The 15,023-nt window shown below is 41.3% G+C and overlaps 1 protein-coding gene across 1 annotated transcript in view; it reads right to left on the bottom strand.

Moving 5' to 3' along the window:
• rbl2 (retinoblastoma-like 2 (p130)) overlaps nucleotides 1–14,777 on the bottom strand; it is a 44,026-nt gene extending 29,249 nt beyond the window's left edge. The window contains exons 1-5 of the mRNA XM_033968746.2: nucleotides 14,468–14,777; nucleotides 13,610–13,740; nucleotides 12,568–12,768; nucleotides 1,659–1,723; nucleotides 720–848 (exon numbers count right to left, since the gene is read on the bottom strand). Coding sequence (XP_033824637.1) covers nucleotides 720–848; nucleotides 1,659–1,723; nucleotides 12,568–12,768; nucleotides 13,610–13,740; nucleotides 14,468–14,605 — 664 coding nt within the window. The 5' untranslated portion in view covers nucleotides 14,606–14,777. The remainder of the gene's footprint in view (nucleotides 1–719; nucleotides 849–1,658; nucleotides 1,724–12,567; nucleotides 12,769–13,609; nucleotides 13,741–14,467) is intronic.
• Nucleotides 14,778–15,023: the final 246 nt, after the last annotated feature.

Below are 15,023 nucleotides of genomic sequence, written 5' to 3'. Positions count from 1 at the left end.
TGCAGCAGTTACAAAGAGAGGGGTGACAGTTTTCCAGTGTAAAGTGAATTGGAGCCAGAGTTGATGGAGCCGGAAGTGCCCAAGATCACTTCCTATTTGGAATGCAGCGGCTAGCAGGTTAGCCATGTCCATTTATATACAGTCTATGACGGCTCCCAGTCTGAGCTCCTCTCATTACTTTCATTATACAGAATACTCTTGGCCACCGGTGCTGCACCTTTTGCTGTCTGAGCCCGGAGGGAGTATGCCTGATAGAGCTTCACTCTTTCAACTGCGTCTCCCTCCTCTCCTCCTTTTCTCTTCTTCACCTCTTCTACTTTCTCCTTCTTTTCTTCTACTCCTCTTCTCTTCTTCTCTCCTTTCTTCTTCTCCTCCTCTCCTCTTTTTTTCTTTTTCTCTTTTCTTCTTCTCTTCTTTTATTCTTCTCCTCCTCTCCTTCTCCTCTTCTCTCCTTTCTCCTTCTACTCTGCTCCTTTCTCCTCCTCTCCTCTTTTTTCTTTTTCTCATTTCTTCTTCTCTTCTCTTTTCTCCTCTTCTACTCCTCTTCTCTTCTTCTCCTCCTCTCCTCATCTCCTTTCTTCTCCTCTTCTCTTTTCTTCTTCTCCCCCTCTCCTTTCTCCTTCTCTTTTCTTCTTCTCTCCCTCTCCTCTTCTCCTCCTCTTCTTCTCCTGTTCTCCTTTAATTAAACTTGTGTAAACTCAGTGAGAGAGCTGCAGTACCTCTGAAGTTGGGGTTGAGCAGCTCCTTCCTGCAGGGGCAGTAGAGAGCGCAGCAGAGCACTAGGTCCACAGCACACAGCAGTAGGTGGTATGAGTTCACCAGGTCGTCACTGATCATGGGGAAGTTTCCTAAAACCAGATAAGAATATAAATCAGATACAGTGCCTTTAAGTCAGGTCTAGTCCTGAAAATGCCAAATATGTTCTGAGTTATGAACATAATACAAATATATTGTGACAAGCTGCTAGTGTAAAATTCTCTTTCCCCAATAAACATGTGACTCTTTAGACTGAAAAAGATTTATGCAGAAGGTCCAAAGGAACAGGAGCTAAACCCAGGTCTTAAATAATGAGTCCACCCTGAGGCCTCGGGGTCCAGCCGAACAGGTCTGGACTTGTCTCGGTCTAAATCGGTCCTTTTGTTATCCGCAGCCGGAGGCGCTCTCTGATTGGACGAGAAATCACCATGACAACAGCAGCCTAACTGGAGTTTTCACTGCAGCTCAAAGCTTCAAACGTATGAACTGTGCTAGTGTCACAATACAAACTTTTCAAACTCTTAAAGGCACTGTACCTGGTTTTTACTGCTCTTAAAAACATGAAAAACAGAGCTAGTTCTTTTTAAACAGTTTGCAGTGGCCCAAAGTTACTCCTCACTTACCTTATGCATTCAGAACATCCTAATTGTTCATCATGATGAGTTTATAAGTGCTTTTCTCAACTCTCAGCATCCAGAGTGGAGGTTTTCAGTCACAGTAAAGCTAACAACAACTAGTATGCTAACTGTGCCCTTCCTGATATTTTGATAATAACCTGCTTTTATTCACTCCACATTTTTCATGAACAAAATAGGACTGAAGTATGTCTGTCTGTGATTGGCGGGGTTCTATGGCTCCAGTGGGAGTATATAAAGATGGATTCTTGTGAATGTGGTTCTGACCTTTGGCATGGACAAACAGGACCCAGCAGAAGTGGAAGAGCTCGGGCACAGTGCAGGGGTGTCGTCTGAAAAACACATAGTCTGATCAGTCATTAAGATTCAACTGTTCCACACTTTCATTTTATTTATTTTTGAAAGGCCACGTATTATATTTATTATAAATAACAACATTAATCGACTAAATGTGACTAGTCAACCATCAAAATTGTAGTTGTATTTTGATCATAATCGTTATTTGGACTATGACACAGACTCTAAAGCACACAAAAAGAGCTTTTATAACAAACACAGAGGCGTTATTAAATCAAAATGTCAAAAAGAATAAACCATGTTTTCAGTATATTATATATAATAATATTCTCTCTCTAGAAGCTTTCAGTCACCATATTTTCGAGGTGGTGCTACTGAGTCGTCTTTCAATATTTTTTATCTGGATCTTCAATCAAAATTTGAGCTCACTGAACTCTAATTTTTAATACTAGTTACTTGTCTATACATTATTGTTTACTGCTTGATTTTTTCAAATGTTCTCAAAATTGTACAAATACAATATAGTCAGTGCCATCACACATGAATGAGGTGCTCCTCAGGGCTGGGGGAGCCCTGTCCTGTTCTGTCCTGTTCTCTGTTCTCTCCTGCTGCACCAACTGCTCCTCCAGTTACGACTCAACATGAATGAAGATAGAACCATCAACTTTTTGTTGGTTGGATTGTTCTTGGTTCTAACCACTGAGCCACACTGGGCATAACTCTGTTAATTTTAGTTTTTTTCTGATAAAGCTGTGGACAAGTGTTCTACCCAATGAGCCACTGCTGGCCAACTTATACAAACTTTAGCAACTGTACTGTATAAAACATGTATCTCTATGGTGAAATGTTCAGCAGTTACCATGGAGACACAATGCACACATTAGCAAATGCTGACAAAAAAGTTTTAATAGTGTGAAAATAAATAAATAAATAAATACAAAATAATAATAAAATAAATTTAAACAATGGTCCTGTTTAGGAGTTTGATTTTCAACAAAAAGGTGAGAGTGACTAATTGAAACACTTGTGACTGTAATGTTACTTGTTTAACAGCACGAATCAGCTCACCTGTTCCTAAAGTGTCTAATGTTAGCATCACACCCACAGAGAATGCACAAATCAGTAACCTTCTTTCCCCGAAGTCACCCTCTAGCATTAGCAACAGGTTTGATTGACAGCCTTGGTAAGTGCCTGCCCCCCACTAAACCACCAGTGCGGGCGGGAAGGGACATTACCTTCCACAGCTTCACTCCGGATTGGCTCTTTCGTTGCTATGATACCCATGGTCAGAATTCCAAATTTGGAACATGGCTCCAAATTCAGCCCTATAACTGCTCTAGCCTTGGTGAGCTTCATTTGAGTGGAGCCGAATGCTAGTCCACTTCTTTACACAGTCTATGGGTCAGAGTCAGTTGTATTGATTACATTGTACTTTGCCAGGAAATATCCAAAAGGTGATCCAAAAACATGATTGGCCTAAATAGTGATGTCATGTGTAGTGATGTCATGTGTAACTCAACGAGATAAGTGAAAACACATAGTTTCCATTGCACATTATGAAGAAAGAGGAAGTTGAGCAGACCTCAGAGGTTACACATCCTGCAAATACTGGAGAAACTGAAGAAGATTTATAGAACAACACTTAACCACATTATTTTAGGATAAAGCTGCACATGTCAGTGTGAAAGAAAAATGAAGAGAGACGATCCAGGCTATGTCAACGATCCAGCCACGGAGAGACACACGGGTGAGACTTCTATGTTATCCAAGGGGTTCAACAATTGGGAAAAAATATCCTCAACTAGATTTATGCAATACTCAATTTTGTTACCAAACATATAGATAATACAACAAAAAATACTCAAGTAGTAATAAAAGTATCACATGAAAAAATTTACTTAAGTAACAGCATTAAAGTACATGTTTAAAAATGTACTTAAAGAGTAAAAAGTAAAAGTATTTCTTGCAGATTTTCAGGTCTTATAAAACTTCAAATGTTGAGTGTTGTCAAATCTGAATTTTGTTCAACAGAAACAACTGAATTGATCATTTTTTTCTAGCTGTTTTTATTTGTATATTTTAGTCTGTTCATGTTAAAAATAAACCCTCAACCTTTTCATCAGGTCTCAAACAAAAAAAATAAAAAATTACTTTTCAGTCTAGTTCAAAAATATAGTGGAGTAGAAAGTACAGATATCTGCTTGCAAAAGTAGTGGAGTAAAAGTATCCATTTAAAAAGTACAGTACTCTACTACTTTTACTTTGTTATGTTCCACCACTGGATTTGTGATTTATGTTCACAACACGTATTAATTATAACATATATAGACTGAAATATGAACTGACAAGAACCTGATCCCCCTCTGTATAAAAACACAGAGGCAAACTGTCTTAAAGAGCCCATATTACAGTAATTTCTCATCTTTATCACATCTTATGTTTTTTCCTCATCACAAAGAGACCTGGAGTTGTGTTTTGTTTCATTCACACATGTTTAACACACAGACCCTGCATATTTAGGCTTATTTCTTCTCTCAAACAGAAAACACCTGGAATTGCCAATCTCTACTGAACTAAAAGTAAAAGGAGCTGTTAACTTGGAAACATGACATCACAAGAAGCATTTGAGCTTTGGAGATATAGACAGACTAATAATAAAGGGTTATTCAAACTTGTGTGAATGAAACAAAACACAACTCCAGGTCTGTTTTTGAGGAGGTAACGACATTATAACATGGTGTAAAGCTCACACTAGTCAACTCTGAGTAATATAAGACCTGTAATATTCTCTGTGCTCCACCCATTTCACACCAGGCACATAAAGTACTAATATTAGTTATAAGTACAAGAGTTTATTATAGAGTTATTTGTGTTGTTTTGCAGTGGTGCATTGTGGGAAGAGGGTGAAGGTGACAGTGCTTAGAGTGGCCATGGTTTTGGCTGTGGTTCTCATCATTGCTTATGTCTTTGATGGAGTCGCTCTCCTCTGTGAGTAGTTTCACGTTTTTGTTTGTTCTGCATAAAACTAGCAGAGGAAAAACAACATCTTTATTCATACCCAGATTTTTTCATTCATATACTGACAGAACTACAAAAACCCATAAACATTTTATATAGACAATAAGAAAAAACACTAAAAGCTGTTTTGAGCAGATGCTCTTTTGACTTCCTGTCTGAGGCCATGATGAATAATGTCAGATGTATCACCCGATGCGTGCTCATGTGGCAAAAGCTCAGAGGTCAAAGGTCACATATTAGGCTATTATCTGATCTATTTTATAATGTTGTGTCTTCATCACAAACAGACCTGGAGTTGTGTTTTGATTCACTCACACATATTTAACACACAAACCCTGCATATTTAGACAGAGCCCATCCATCCATTTTCTTCCGCTTATCCGGGGCCGGGTCGCGGGGGCAGCAGTCTAAGTAGGGACTCTCAGAGTTCCCTCACCCCAGACACGTCCTCCAGCTCCTCCGGTGGGACCCCGAGGCGTTCCCAGGTCAGCCAAGAGACATAGTCCCTCTACCGTGTCCTGGGTCTTCCCTGGGGCCTCCTCCCAGTGGGACATGCCCAGAACACCTCCCAGGGAGGCGTCTAGGAGGCATCCTGAGCAGATGCCCGAGCCACCTCAACTGGCTACTCTTGACATGTAGGAGCAGCGGCTCTACTCTGAGCTCCTCCCGTGTGACTGAGCTCCTCACCCTATCTCTAAGGCCACCTTGCGGACAAAGCACATTTTAGCTGCTTGTATCCGCGACCTTGTCCTTTCGGTCATTACCTGAAGGTCATGACCATAGGTGAGGGTAGGAACGTGGATTGACCGGTAAACCTTCTTCACTACGACGGACCGATACAGCGACCGCATCACTGCAGACGCTGCACCGATCCGCCTGTCAGTCTCACGCTCCATCCTTCCCTCACTTGTGAACAAGACCCTGAGATACTTGAACTCCTCCACTTGAGGCAGAGACTCACCACCCACCCGGAGAGGGCAAACCACCTTTTTCCGGTCAAGAATCATGGGCTTGGATTTGGAGGAGCTGATTCTCATCCCAACCGCTTCACACTTTCCCTGTTCTGCAAAATGGACTGTTCAGAACTTTTCACCATGTTCTAGTTGTTTCTTCTCATTGAGCCTCTGAAGCTGTATTTGAAGTGTTTCATGTTTGAGTAATCTTTCAAGACACCATTTTGCCAATCAACTCCTTTTCCTCCCCACCACCAGTACACACCCACTGTAACATACTTACCTTGTTGTTCAATTTTACTTTCTTAAATCGGTGATACTCGTAGGATTCTGCTGCATTATGTAGCCATTTTGGTACAAATGAAAAAAAATCTACCATAATCACTTCCTCTTTGGAACGAGGCAGCTAGCAGGTTAGCTATGTCCATTTATATATACAGTCTATGCTACAGAGCAGACTCAAGTACGAGGGTCATTCAATAAATAAGGTGAATTTTTCGGTATAAGGACTTTTAATAAAGATAGAAGCTTACTTTTTGTTTTGTTTTTTGTTTTACTTGTTTTTCACATGGATTTAATTTCTTTTGCAGATTAGAAAAAAACTTTGAGAGTTTTGGCAATTAATAAAGATGGCCGATCAAGAAGCATGCTCCAGGATTGAACCAAAAACTTGATAACTGACTGCAGTTATCAAGTTTTTGGTTGCTGAAGGTGAAAACCCGTTGAAATTCATAGGAGAATGTCAACTGTGTATGGTACCACATGTTTCAGCCAAAAAAATGTCTACAAGTGGGCTAAATTCTTTAAAGATCAGAGCAGTGTTGAGGATGAAGGCAGAAGGCAGATGAAGGCTTCCTACAGAAGTGAGGTCTCCTGAGGTGATCGAACTATACACAGTTGACATTCTCCTATGAATTTCAACGGGTTTGCACCTTCACCAACCAAAAATGTGAAAACTAACCGCTGTTCAAGCCTGGAGCATGCTTCTTGGTTGGCCATCTTTATGAATCGCCACAACTCTCGAAGTTTTTTTTTTTTATCTGCAAAAGAAATTAAATCCATGTGAAAAACAAGTACAAAAAAAAAAAAAAAAAAAAGAAAAGAAAAGTAAGTCCTTATACTGAAAAATTCACCTTATTTATTGAATGACCCTCGTACAATAGGTTTGCTTTAAACAAATAGTAAATGTTTTTCTTTGTTTTTTTCCCATCAGTGTCCGCCGGGGGAAAGAATAAAGTACCAGAAGCAGCCCCAACCAGCCCAAGTAAGTCTACATTTTAAACAGCTGCCTTTCCTTCTGCTCTGAAAACTATCAACCGACATGAGATTGTTCTCATTTTATTAATCCAGTGGCCAAACTCCAGTGTGACGAGGGCTGGCAGCTCAATGGGGAGGAGTGCTATTATTTTGTCACAACTAAAGCATCGTGGGACATGAGTCTAATCTTATGTCAGGCGATAGGAGGCGCCCTGGTGAAGATAGATACCATTGAGAAACAGGTACACACTTTAAATAAATAAATATTTTAAAATTTGAGTAGTTTCCTCAAATACTCTTCAATTTAATTTTATTCATATAGCACATTTGAAAACAACTTCAGCTGAACAAAGTGCTTTATGCAGAAAAGTCAGATATGCCAATACACAGAAGTTTGACTTTCCTCAGTGGTTTGAATGATTTTTCTTAGTTCAAGTGAAATTCTCTAAAAGCAGAATGCCAAAAAAATAAAACTGTTCTTAATAAATAAATAAACATGGCCATTTACTGCAGAATTTTTCAAGAATTTCAAGCAGGTAAAACAGTGGACACTAGAGATCTGCCCATCCCGCACAGAAGAGTCTATTTATACAGCCCGACCAGCACCTGCAATCATTAAAAACACTGTAAAAATACGTCAATAAATGCAGCTCAATTTTAGCGAAAAACGTGCTTGATACGGGAGTGAATCCGTCAATATGATGAGCCAGCTGCAGTTTTCTTTCAAAACAAAATAATACTTCATCTCCCATCTCCAAATCATTTCTTTTTGGCTTCGTTTACTGTGGCAAATGGTTGTAACTGGCTAATGTGGTGCGTGGATCATTCAGTCAAAATTCAAAACAATTTTAAAGCCTAATTACATTTTTTCTTATTTGCCTTTTCTGTAGCAGTGCCCATACCACGGAGCAGCGCCCTCTGCCTGTCAGATCCTCTCAGTCTGTAGCGCAGTTTAAGTCGACGAAAAACCCACCTCTTCTCCCTGTTGTTTGGTTCTAGCTCGGCAGTATATCTGGGCGTTTTTGCCTATGTGTGAAGTACTTTGGGCATCTTAAGTTGTATTTTAACTGTGCTACATGAATGAAACTGAATTGTTCTTTTATTATTATTATTATTATTATTATTATTATTATTATTATTATTATTATTATTATTTCTTTTTTTTTTTAGGAATTTCTATTTGCGAAAATGAGGGAGTCATATACAGGGGAAATTTGGTTCTGGATCGGGCTAACGGACTCAGAGACAGAGGGCGAGTGGAAGTGGACAGATGGGTCTTCACTGAACCAAAGGTCAGATGAACTCATTTATGTTCGTTTATTTTTATGTAATCACACAAATATTTCATGTATTCATTCATTTTTATTTTTTATTTTTTATGTTCTAACTGACGTGTGTGGCTTGCGTTTTAAAATATAATGATACTATTTCACAATCACGTGGATTTTGACTCATCATCATGTAATAACTACATAAATGAATACTCTTCTGGCTGATTGGCACACTAAGCACTTTTTAAACTTTTAAACTTGTATATTTTTAGTTTAATAATTTGGGATTTTGACTCACTAAAAAGTGCAGTGTTTACAGTTCTGTTGGCACTCACTGTTAGCGTCACTGCTTCCTGTCCAGTTTTATATCTATGAGGTTTTTGCCAAGTCAAACTAAAATGAATAAGCATTTAAAGATCAGGCAGTGGACATGGAGCTGTGGGTGGATGCCACTGACAGCATGTTAAACATCCACCCATGCATTTTCTTACGCTTTATCCGGGGCCGAGTTGCGGAGGCAGCTGTTTCAGCTGGGAGGCCAAGAGATCCCTCTCCACACACACATGTCCTCCAGCTCTTCCAGGAGGATTCCAAGCCCTTCCCAGGCCAGTTGAGAGACATAGTCCCTCCAGCGTGTCCTGGGTCCTCACCCTATCTCTAAGAGGGCGCCCAGTCACCCTGCAGAGGAAACCCATTTCGACCGCTTGTATCTGCGATCTTGCCCTTTCAGTCATTACCCAGAGCTCATGACCATAGGTGAGGGTAGGAACGTAAACTGACCAGTTAGTCGAGAGCTTTGCCTTTCGTCTCAGCTCCTTTATCACAACTGTCCGATACAGCAACCGCATCACTGCTTCCCCCTCCTAAGGCGTTGGACGGTTTGGCAGAATTGCTTTGAGGCCAACCAATAGTCCTCTTCTATGGCCTCCCCAAACTCAGCCCTGAGTTTTTGCCTCCACAACTGTGGGGGCTGCGGCACGCTTGGCCTAATGGTACCTGTCAGCTGCCTCAGTAGTCCCACAAGCTAAAACGGCCTGATAGGACTCATTCTTCAACCTGGTGGCATCCCTTACCTCTGGCGTTCACCACCAGCTTCGGGGATTTCTGCTGCGACAAGCACCAGAGACCTTGCGACCACAGCTACGAGCAGCCACATCGACAATGGAGCAATGGAGGTTGAGAACATTGCCCACTCGGACTCCATGTCCCCAACCTGTCCCAACCTCCCCCGGGATGTGGGAGAAGCTCTCCCTAGACGTTCCCAACAGACCCTCACCATACACTTGGGTCTGCAAAGTCTGTCCGGCTTCCTCCTCTGCCAGCGGGTCCAATTCACAACCAGGTGGTGATAGGTTGACAGCTCTGCCCCTCTGGCTGAAGATCAGATGATACAACGACAAAGTCAATCATCGACCTCCGCCGTAGGGTGTCCTGGTGCCTGGTGTTTGTTATGGATAAACTGTGGCTAGCACAGAAGTCCAAAAAAAAAAAAAAAACCCCACTCGGGTTCAGATAAGGGAGGCCTTTCTTCCCAATCACCCCTCTCCAGATGTCACTGGCATTGCCCACATGGGTGTTGACATCCCCCAGTAGAACAACCTGGCCCTGGCTGGTGCATTGTCTAGTACCGTTCCCAGGGACTCCAAGAAGGCTGGGTACTCTGCACTGCTGTTTGGCCAATTGGCCAACACAGTGAGGCGCAGGGACACGACCCTCTTGTTCACCGGGGTGAACTTCAACATGTGGTGGCTGAGCTGTGGCGCTATAAACAAGCCCACACCAGCTCGCCGCCTCTCCCCATGGGCAACGCCAGAAAAGTAGAGGGTTGAACCCCTTTCGAGGAGTTGGGTACCAAAGCCCAAGCTGTGCATGGAGGTGAGTCGGACTATATCTAGCTGGTACCTTTCAACCTCCTGCACGAGCTCATGCTCCACCCACCAGCAAGGTGACATTCCACTTCGCTACAGCCAGATGCTGTGCTGTGGACCCCTATGAACCCCTCTGCAGGTGATGAACCCACAAGAGGGTGGATCCACACATTGTCCTTTTGACTGAGCCCGGCCCGCGACCCCAGGCCTGGCTCCAGAGTGGGGCGCCGGCTGGACCATGCCAGGCAATGTCACGGTCCTTGTTTTACTACTCTTCATGTGTTAAACACTACACAAATAAAATGACCAGAGGACACTTCTGTGTTTAGAAAGATGTTTGTGTCTCTATGCTAATGCTAGTGCTAATTTTGAGGCATAATAAATATTAAAAACAACAGCACAAACTGAAGCATTCTACATATCAAATAATTGGGTAGTGTTTATTTTAATTAATTAGAATTTTAATAGGTTGTTTATTTTTAGTTTTCATGATTATAATAAAAGCGACTGTTGTATGTTTAAGTCAAACTCCTAAACAGGACCATGAACTCTCCGACTGATCACAGGCTGAAAATGTGCTGTTTAAATCCATTTTGTATTTTTTCTTGAGTTCTTGACAATCTTAAAACTTTTTGGTCAGTGTTTGCTAATGTATGCACTGTGTCTCCATAGTAACAGCTGAACATTTCACCATAGAGACACGTGTAGAGCACCCCCAGCGTGATGTCACTGCAATGTATCAATTATCATATATTTAAAATGTTATTCTTTCTTCTGTTTTCTTCTTTAGTTTGGCATTTTGGTATGTGTTTAGAACTGCGCATGAACCAGACAACTGGACAACGTCTCATTACCCATTGGGAGAGGACTGCGCGCAGCTGGGAATGAGGGCAGGGGCATCAGAGCACCTGTCCTGGTTTGATCGTCCCTGCAGCTTCATGACAGGGTTCATATGTGAAAAACAACCAAGACGATCTACAGCCTGTCAATAGGAACTAGACCTTTATTGATACTTTGCAGCGACATCACACTGGGGGTGTCCTACATGTATCTCTATAGTGGAATGTTCAGCTGTTTTAAGACAAGTTTTAAGATTGTCTCAAAACCTAAGAAAAAACAAAATTACCGGTAGTTTAAATCACATTTTCAGGAGCCTGTGATCAGTAGGAGCGTTCATGCTCCTGTTTAGGAGTTTGACATTTTGCTTCACACCCCCAGGGAATGTTTATGACATCAGCTGTAAAGTATCAATAGGTCTGAGTCTTTTATGCATGTAAAGGTTTATACTATCTAATAAATGAATTGATACTACTACTTTTATTTCAGTATATATTTTTTTGCTCCAGTATTTGTACTTTTACTTAAGTAATAAAACTGAGTACTCCTTCCACCAGTGAAACACCAAAAGTCAGATTTAAGTATTAGGTCAGACCGGTATCGATATTTTGGTAAAAGCTTTGACTGATAACAGATATTATGCAGATATTTTTTTATATTTTAAAAATTTTAAACAACACAAAGTTAGATTTTTATAATGTATAAATCCCTGTTTGGAGATAGGCCTATAAGCAAATATATATTATTCTTTATAGTGAAGTTTTTATCGCATATTTATTTAATCTTTAATTCTCTAAAACTTTCCTAGAGCCTTTAAAAGTCCATAACTTTGTCCTTACTGGGTCTTTTTTGAATACATTTCATTAAGACTGGACAGTTTACAGTCTGCTCTGTTAGAATACAGCAGCAGCACGTCTCTCTCTCGATCCCTGCTCTCTCCGTGGAGCTGCTTCCTTCCTGCATCTGCGAAAAGTTAATGCTGCATTCCAGTCATCCTCATATCTTGGAACTCCAATCTCGAAATGACATAATCTCCGAGTTGAACATCGGCTGCATGTTTCAGCTGTCAAATCGGAAAAACGATGACCAGAATATTACAGTAAAGATTCTATAAAGTAATAAAAACTAGGAAAGTGTTCAAAGCCAGAATGAGGATCCAGGTCAGCTACTTCAGTCACCTGCACATGGTTACTACAGTTACAGTTTATAAAGCGACGTTTGAGAGGAGCAACTAAAGGGAAAATAACACAAGTATGGTCAATATTTTAACTGTCGGATATAAAAACATGTCCAAAAGCAGGGAGCCACCATGTTGGATTTTCTAACTTGGACTCTGAAATGTTCTCTGAGTACAAATTCTGAGATCGCGGCGCGTTCCAGTCACCATGTACAAGTCGGAATTCGGAAAATCCAACCTCCAAGGTAGACTGGAACATGCAGCAATCTCAGAATTTGAACTTGGAAAACATTTCATAGTCCTAGTTGGCCAATATTGCATTCTGGTAATGAGAGGGTTATGGTGCATCCAGTCGCCATGTACAAGTCGAAACTCGGAAAGTCAAAATTGGCCAACTGGTATTGCTGCTTTTTCATCATTCTAGTGACATGATTTTTACTGGCCATGTAAACGTCCCCACTTGTTATGCTAATAGCTAAGTGCATGTGTCCCTCTCACCTCTGCTTCCTGCTGCGGTGCACTCGGGCTGGCTCTTCACTCGGAGCTTTGAAAATGGCTTTGAAAATGGGCACGTATTTCCTGAAGATGACAGCGGAGACGGTGAAGTTTCTCTCCAGTTTGTCTGTGCTCCGGCAGAAGTCCTCAGGCAGGTTCACCATGTCCTGCCACTTCTTCATCTTATTAAAAAACTCAATCAGGCTGAAGGAGAGGAGGGAGGAGGGGGGAAAAGCAGATGAAAACAACTTGTAATTCAGTTATTACACACATTTGTTATATTGAGTGCATTTGAGGTCAGACAACTAATTTCACTAAAACATTAAAACCTAAACAAAATGTACTTGTTTTGGCTAGTTTTTATTTTTACTTCCTGGTTGGGCATGAGCAGCAGATGTGACATACGTAAAGGTAATGCATAACTGTTACCTAGCAACCATAATGTAAACAAATGCCTTAACTTGTATAATTTACAAAATAGTATTAAATTACGCTCATCCATCCATTTTCTTCTGCTTTATCCGGGTCCGGGTCGCAGAGGCAGCAGTCTAAGTAGGCATACCCACACTCCAGCTCTTCTATTGGGATTCCAAGATGTTCCCAGGCCAGCCGAGAGAAACTAACCTCCAGTGTGTCCTTGGTTTTCCTTGGGGCCTCCACCCGATGGGATGTGCCCGGAATACGTTTTAGAACTTGGCGTTACTTCCTGTATTTTTGTACTTTTCTTCCCAATTTTTTCCACACAATTTCCCACTTAACTAATGTAAAACTATGATAAATATTGGCCACAGGTACTATCCAGCAAACCATGTAATTATAAGAAAAACATAAAAACCTGTCAAATGCACTTTAACTGATAAGATAAGTAAAGCCCTCTGCTTCTTCTAAGAGTTTGTGCCACACTGTGATTGATTAAATCCAACTGTCCCTCACTCAGAGCCTTATAGAGGCTGACTAATAGGATGAGTGGATGGTTACAGATTGACACCAGATCATAGACAGGGGAGGCTGTCGTTTGGTTGTATAGTGCAGTGCTTATACTGACCTCATGGGGGCGCTGCGCAGGATCCTGGTCAGAGACACGTAGTTTCCTTCAGATGTGCCTTTGCTGACAGTGGGGACCGAAGAGCGGCAGGCGACATACAGAGCACAGACCAACCAGTGTCTCTCATCTCCCTGAAACAAAAACAACAAAACATCATAAACCAGAAAAAAATGGAATGTTCCGCAGTATGGCATTAAACGTATCTAGGATCAAAACAAATCTACAAACTGGGCCTAAACCAGGACCAAAGGACACCCTATCTCCATGGAGACCCCCCCCCCCCCCCCCACACACACACAGCCTGTGCACAGCAATAAAAACGGCTCTAAATGGAAAAAAAAGACAAAGTAGTAGTTTTGAATACAATACTGTGGAACATTCTGCAAAGCAAATGTTCAATGGGGATGCGAAAACAACCCAGTAAACACATTTTCCAAACAAAAATATCGCTGTTAAATTAGAGCAAAATCTTAAAACCGTCATCCGGGGACTTTAGGTGTACCTTTTGTATTGCAGCAGTTTTATCAAATATAAGACAAACACATCCAGAAATAAACACCAGCACAACACTACTACTTTAACCCTGCAAAAACAAGTTAATCAACACATCTTCTAAACTAAAATATGGAGTTAATCGCTGTTAAATAATTGCAAAAGGTTTAAAGTGTAGTAGAGGTGTAACTTTAGCACATTAGACACAGTTGTAGTGTGTGTGTGTGTGTGTGTGTGTGTGTGTGTGTGCGTGTGTGTGTGGATGTGCAGGAGGCGTAGCTAGCTGTCAAACACTGGCGTACACATAAAGAAAAATGCAAACAAAACACCTTAAATATTCACAAAACTTCGCAACGCTCTTTGTACCTCCAGAGTGAAATTCCTGCTGATATTTTCGTAAGTCTTCCACGCCTCGGTGCTCGCCTCTTCGTCCATGTTCACAGCCCGACACAGGTCCTCAAACCCGGCTTTAGCCTTCTGCAAAAACGCCTCCTCTTCGCTCATTTCGGCTAAAGCCACGTACAAAACCCGTCACTGATATAAAGACGAACAAGCTACTGAACGCCTGCGATAGTTTTACACGCGTATTTCCTCATAAATTGCCGTAAATGTGTTATTAACGCGCTATAAGGTTCACGGTCCTGAGTGGAGCCATTTAAACGTCCTGTTTGGACTGACAGCTACGGCGCTGTTTGAGCGTAACGGCCGCTCTCCTTAAATGGAGAGACGTCATTTATGAGCGTAACCACAATAGAGAATAGAAAAACAGGCGTATCGTAACTGGGCTTTACAGAAGTGTCACGGAGGGGCGGGGCGCGGAGAGCAACGTGTTTTACGTCACATAATAAAAATAAAACAAGACTTTATGTAATTATCACGCATTACTTGCATATTAAAGATCCCATATTACACAAAAGGAATT

Source organism: Periophthalmus magnuspinnatus, chromosome 6 (genome assembly GCF_009829125.3).
Source record: "Periophthalmus magnuspinnatus isolate fPerMag1 chromosome 6, fPerMag1.2.pri, whole genome shotgun sequence".
Lineage (NCBI taxonomy): Eukaryota > Metazoa > Chordata > Actinopteri > Gobiiformes > Gobiidae > Periophthalmus > Periophthalmus magnuspinnatus.
Note: the sequence above shows the minus strand (reverse complement) of the source record. Positions and strands in the feature narration are given on the sequence as shown.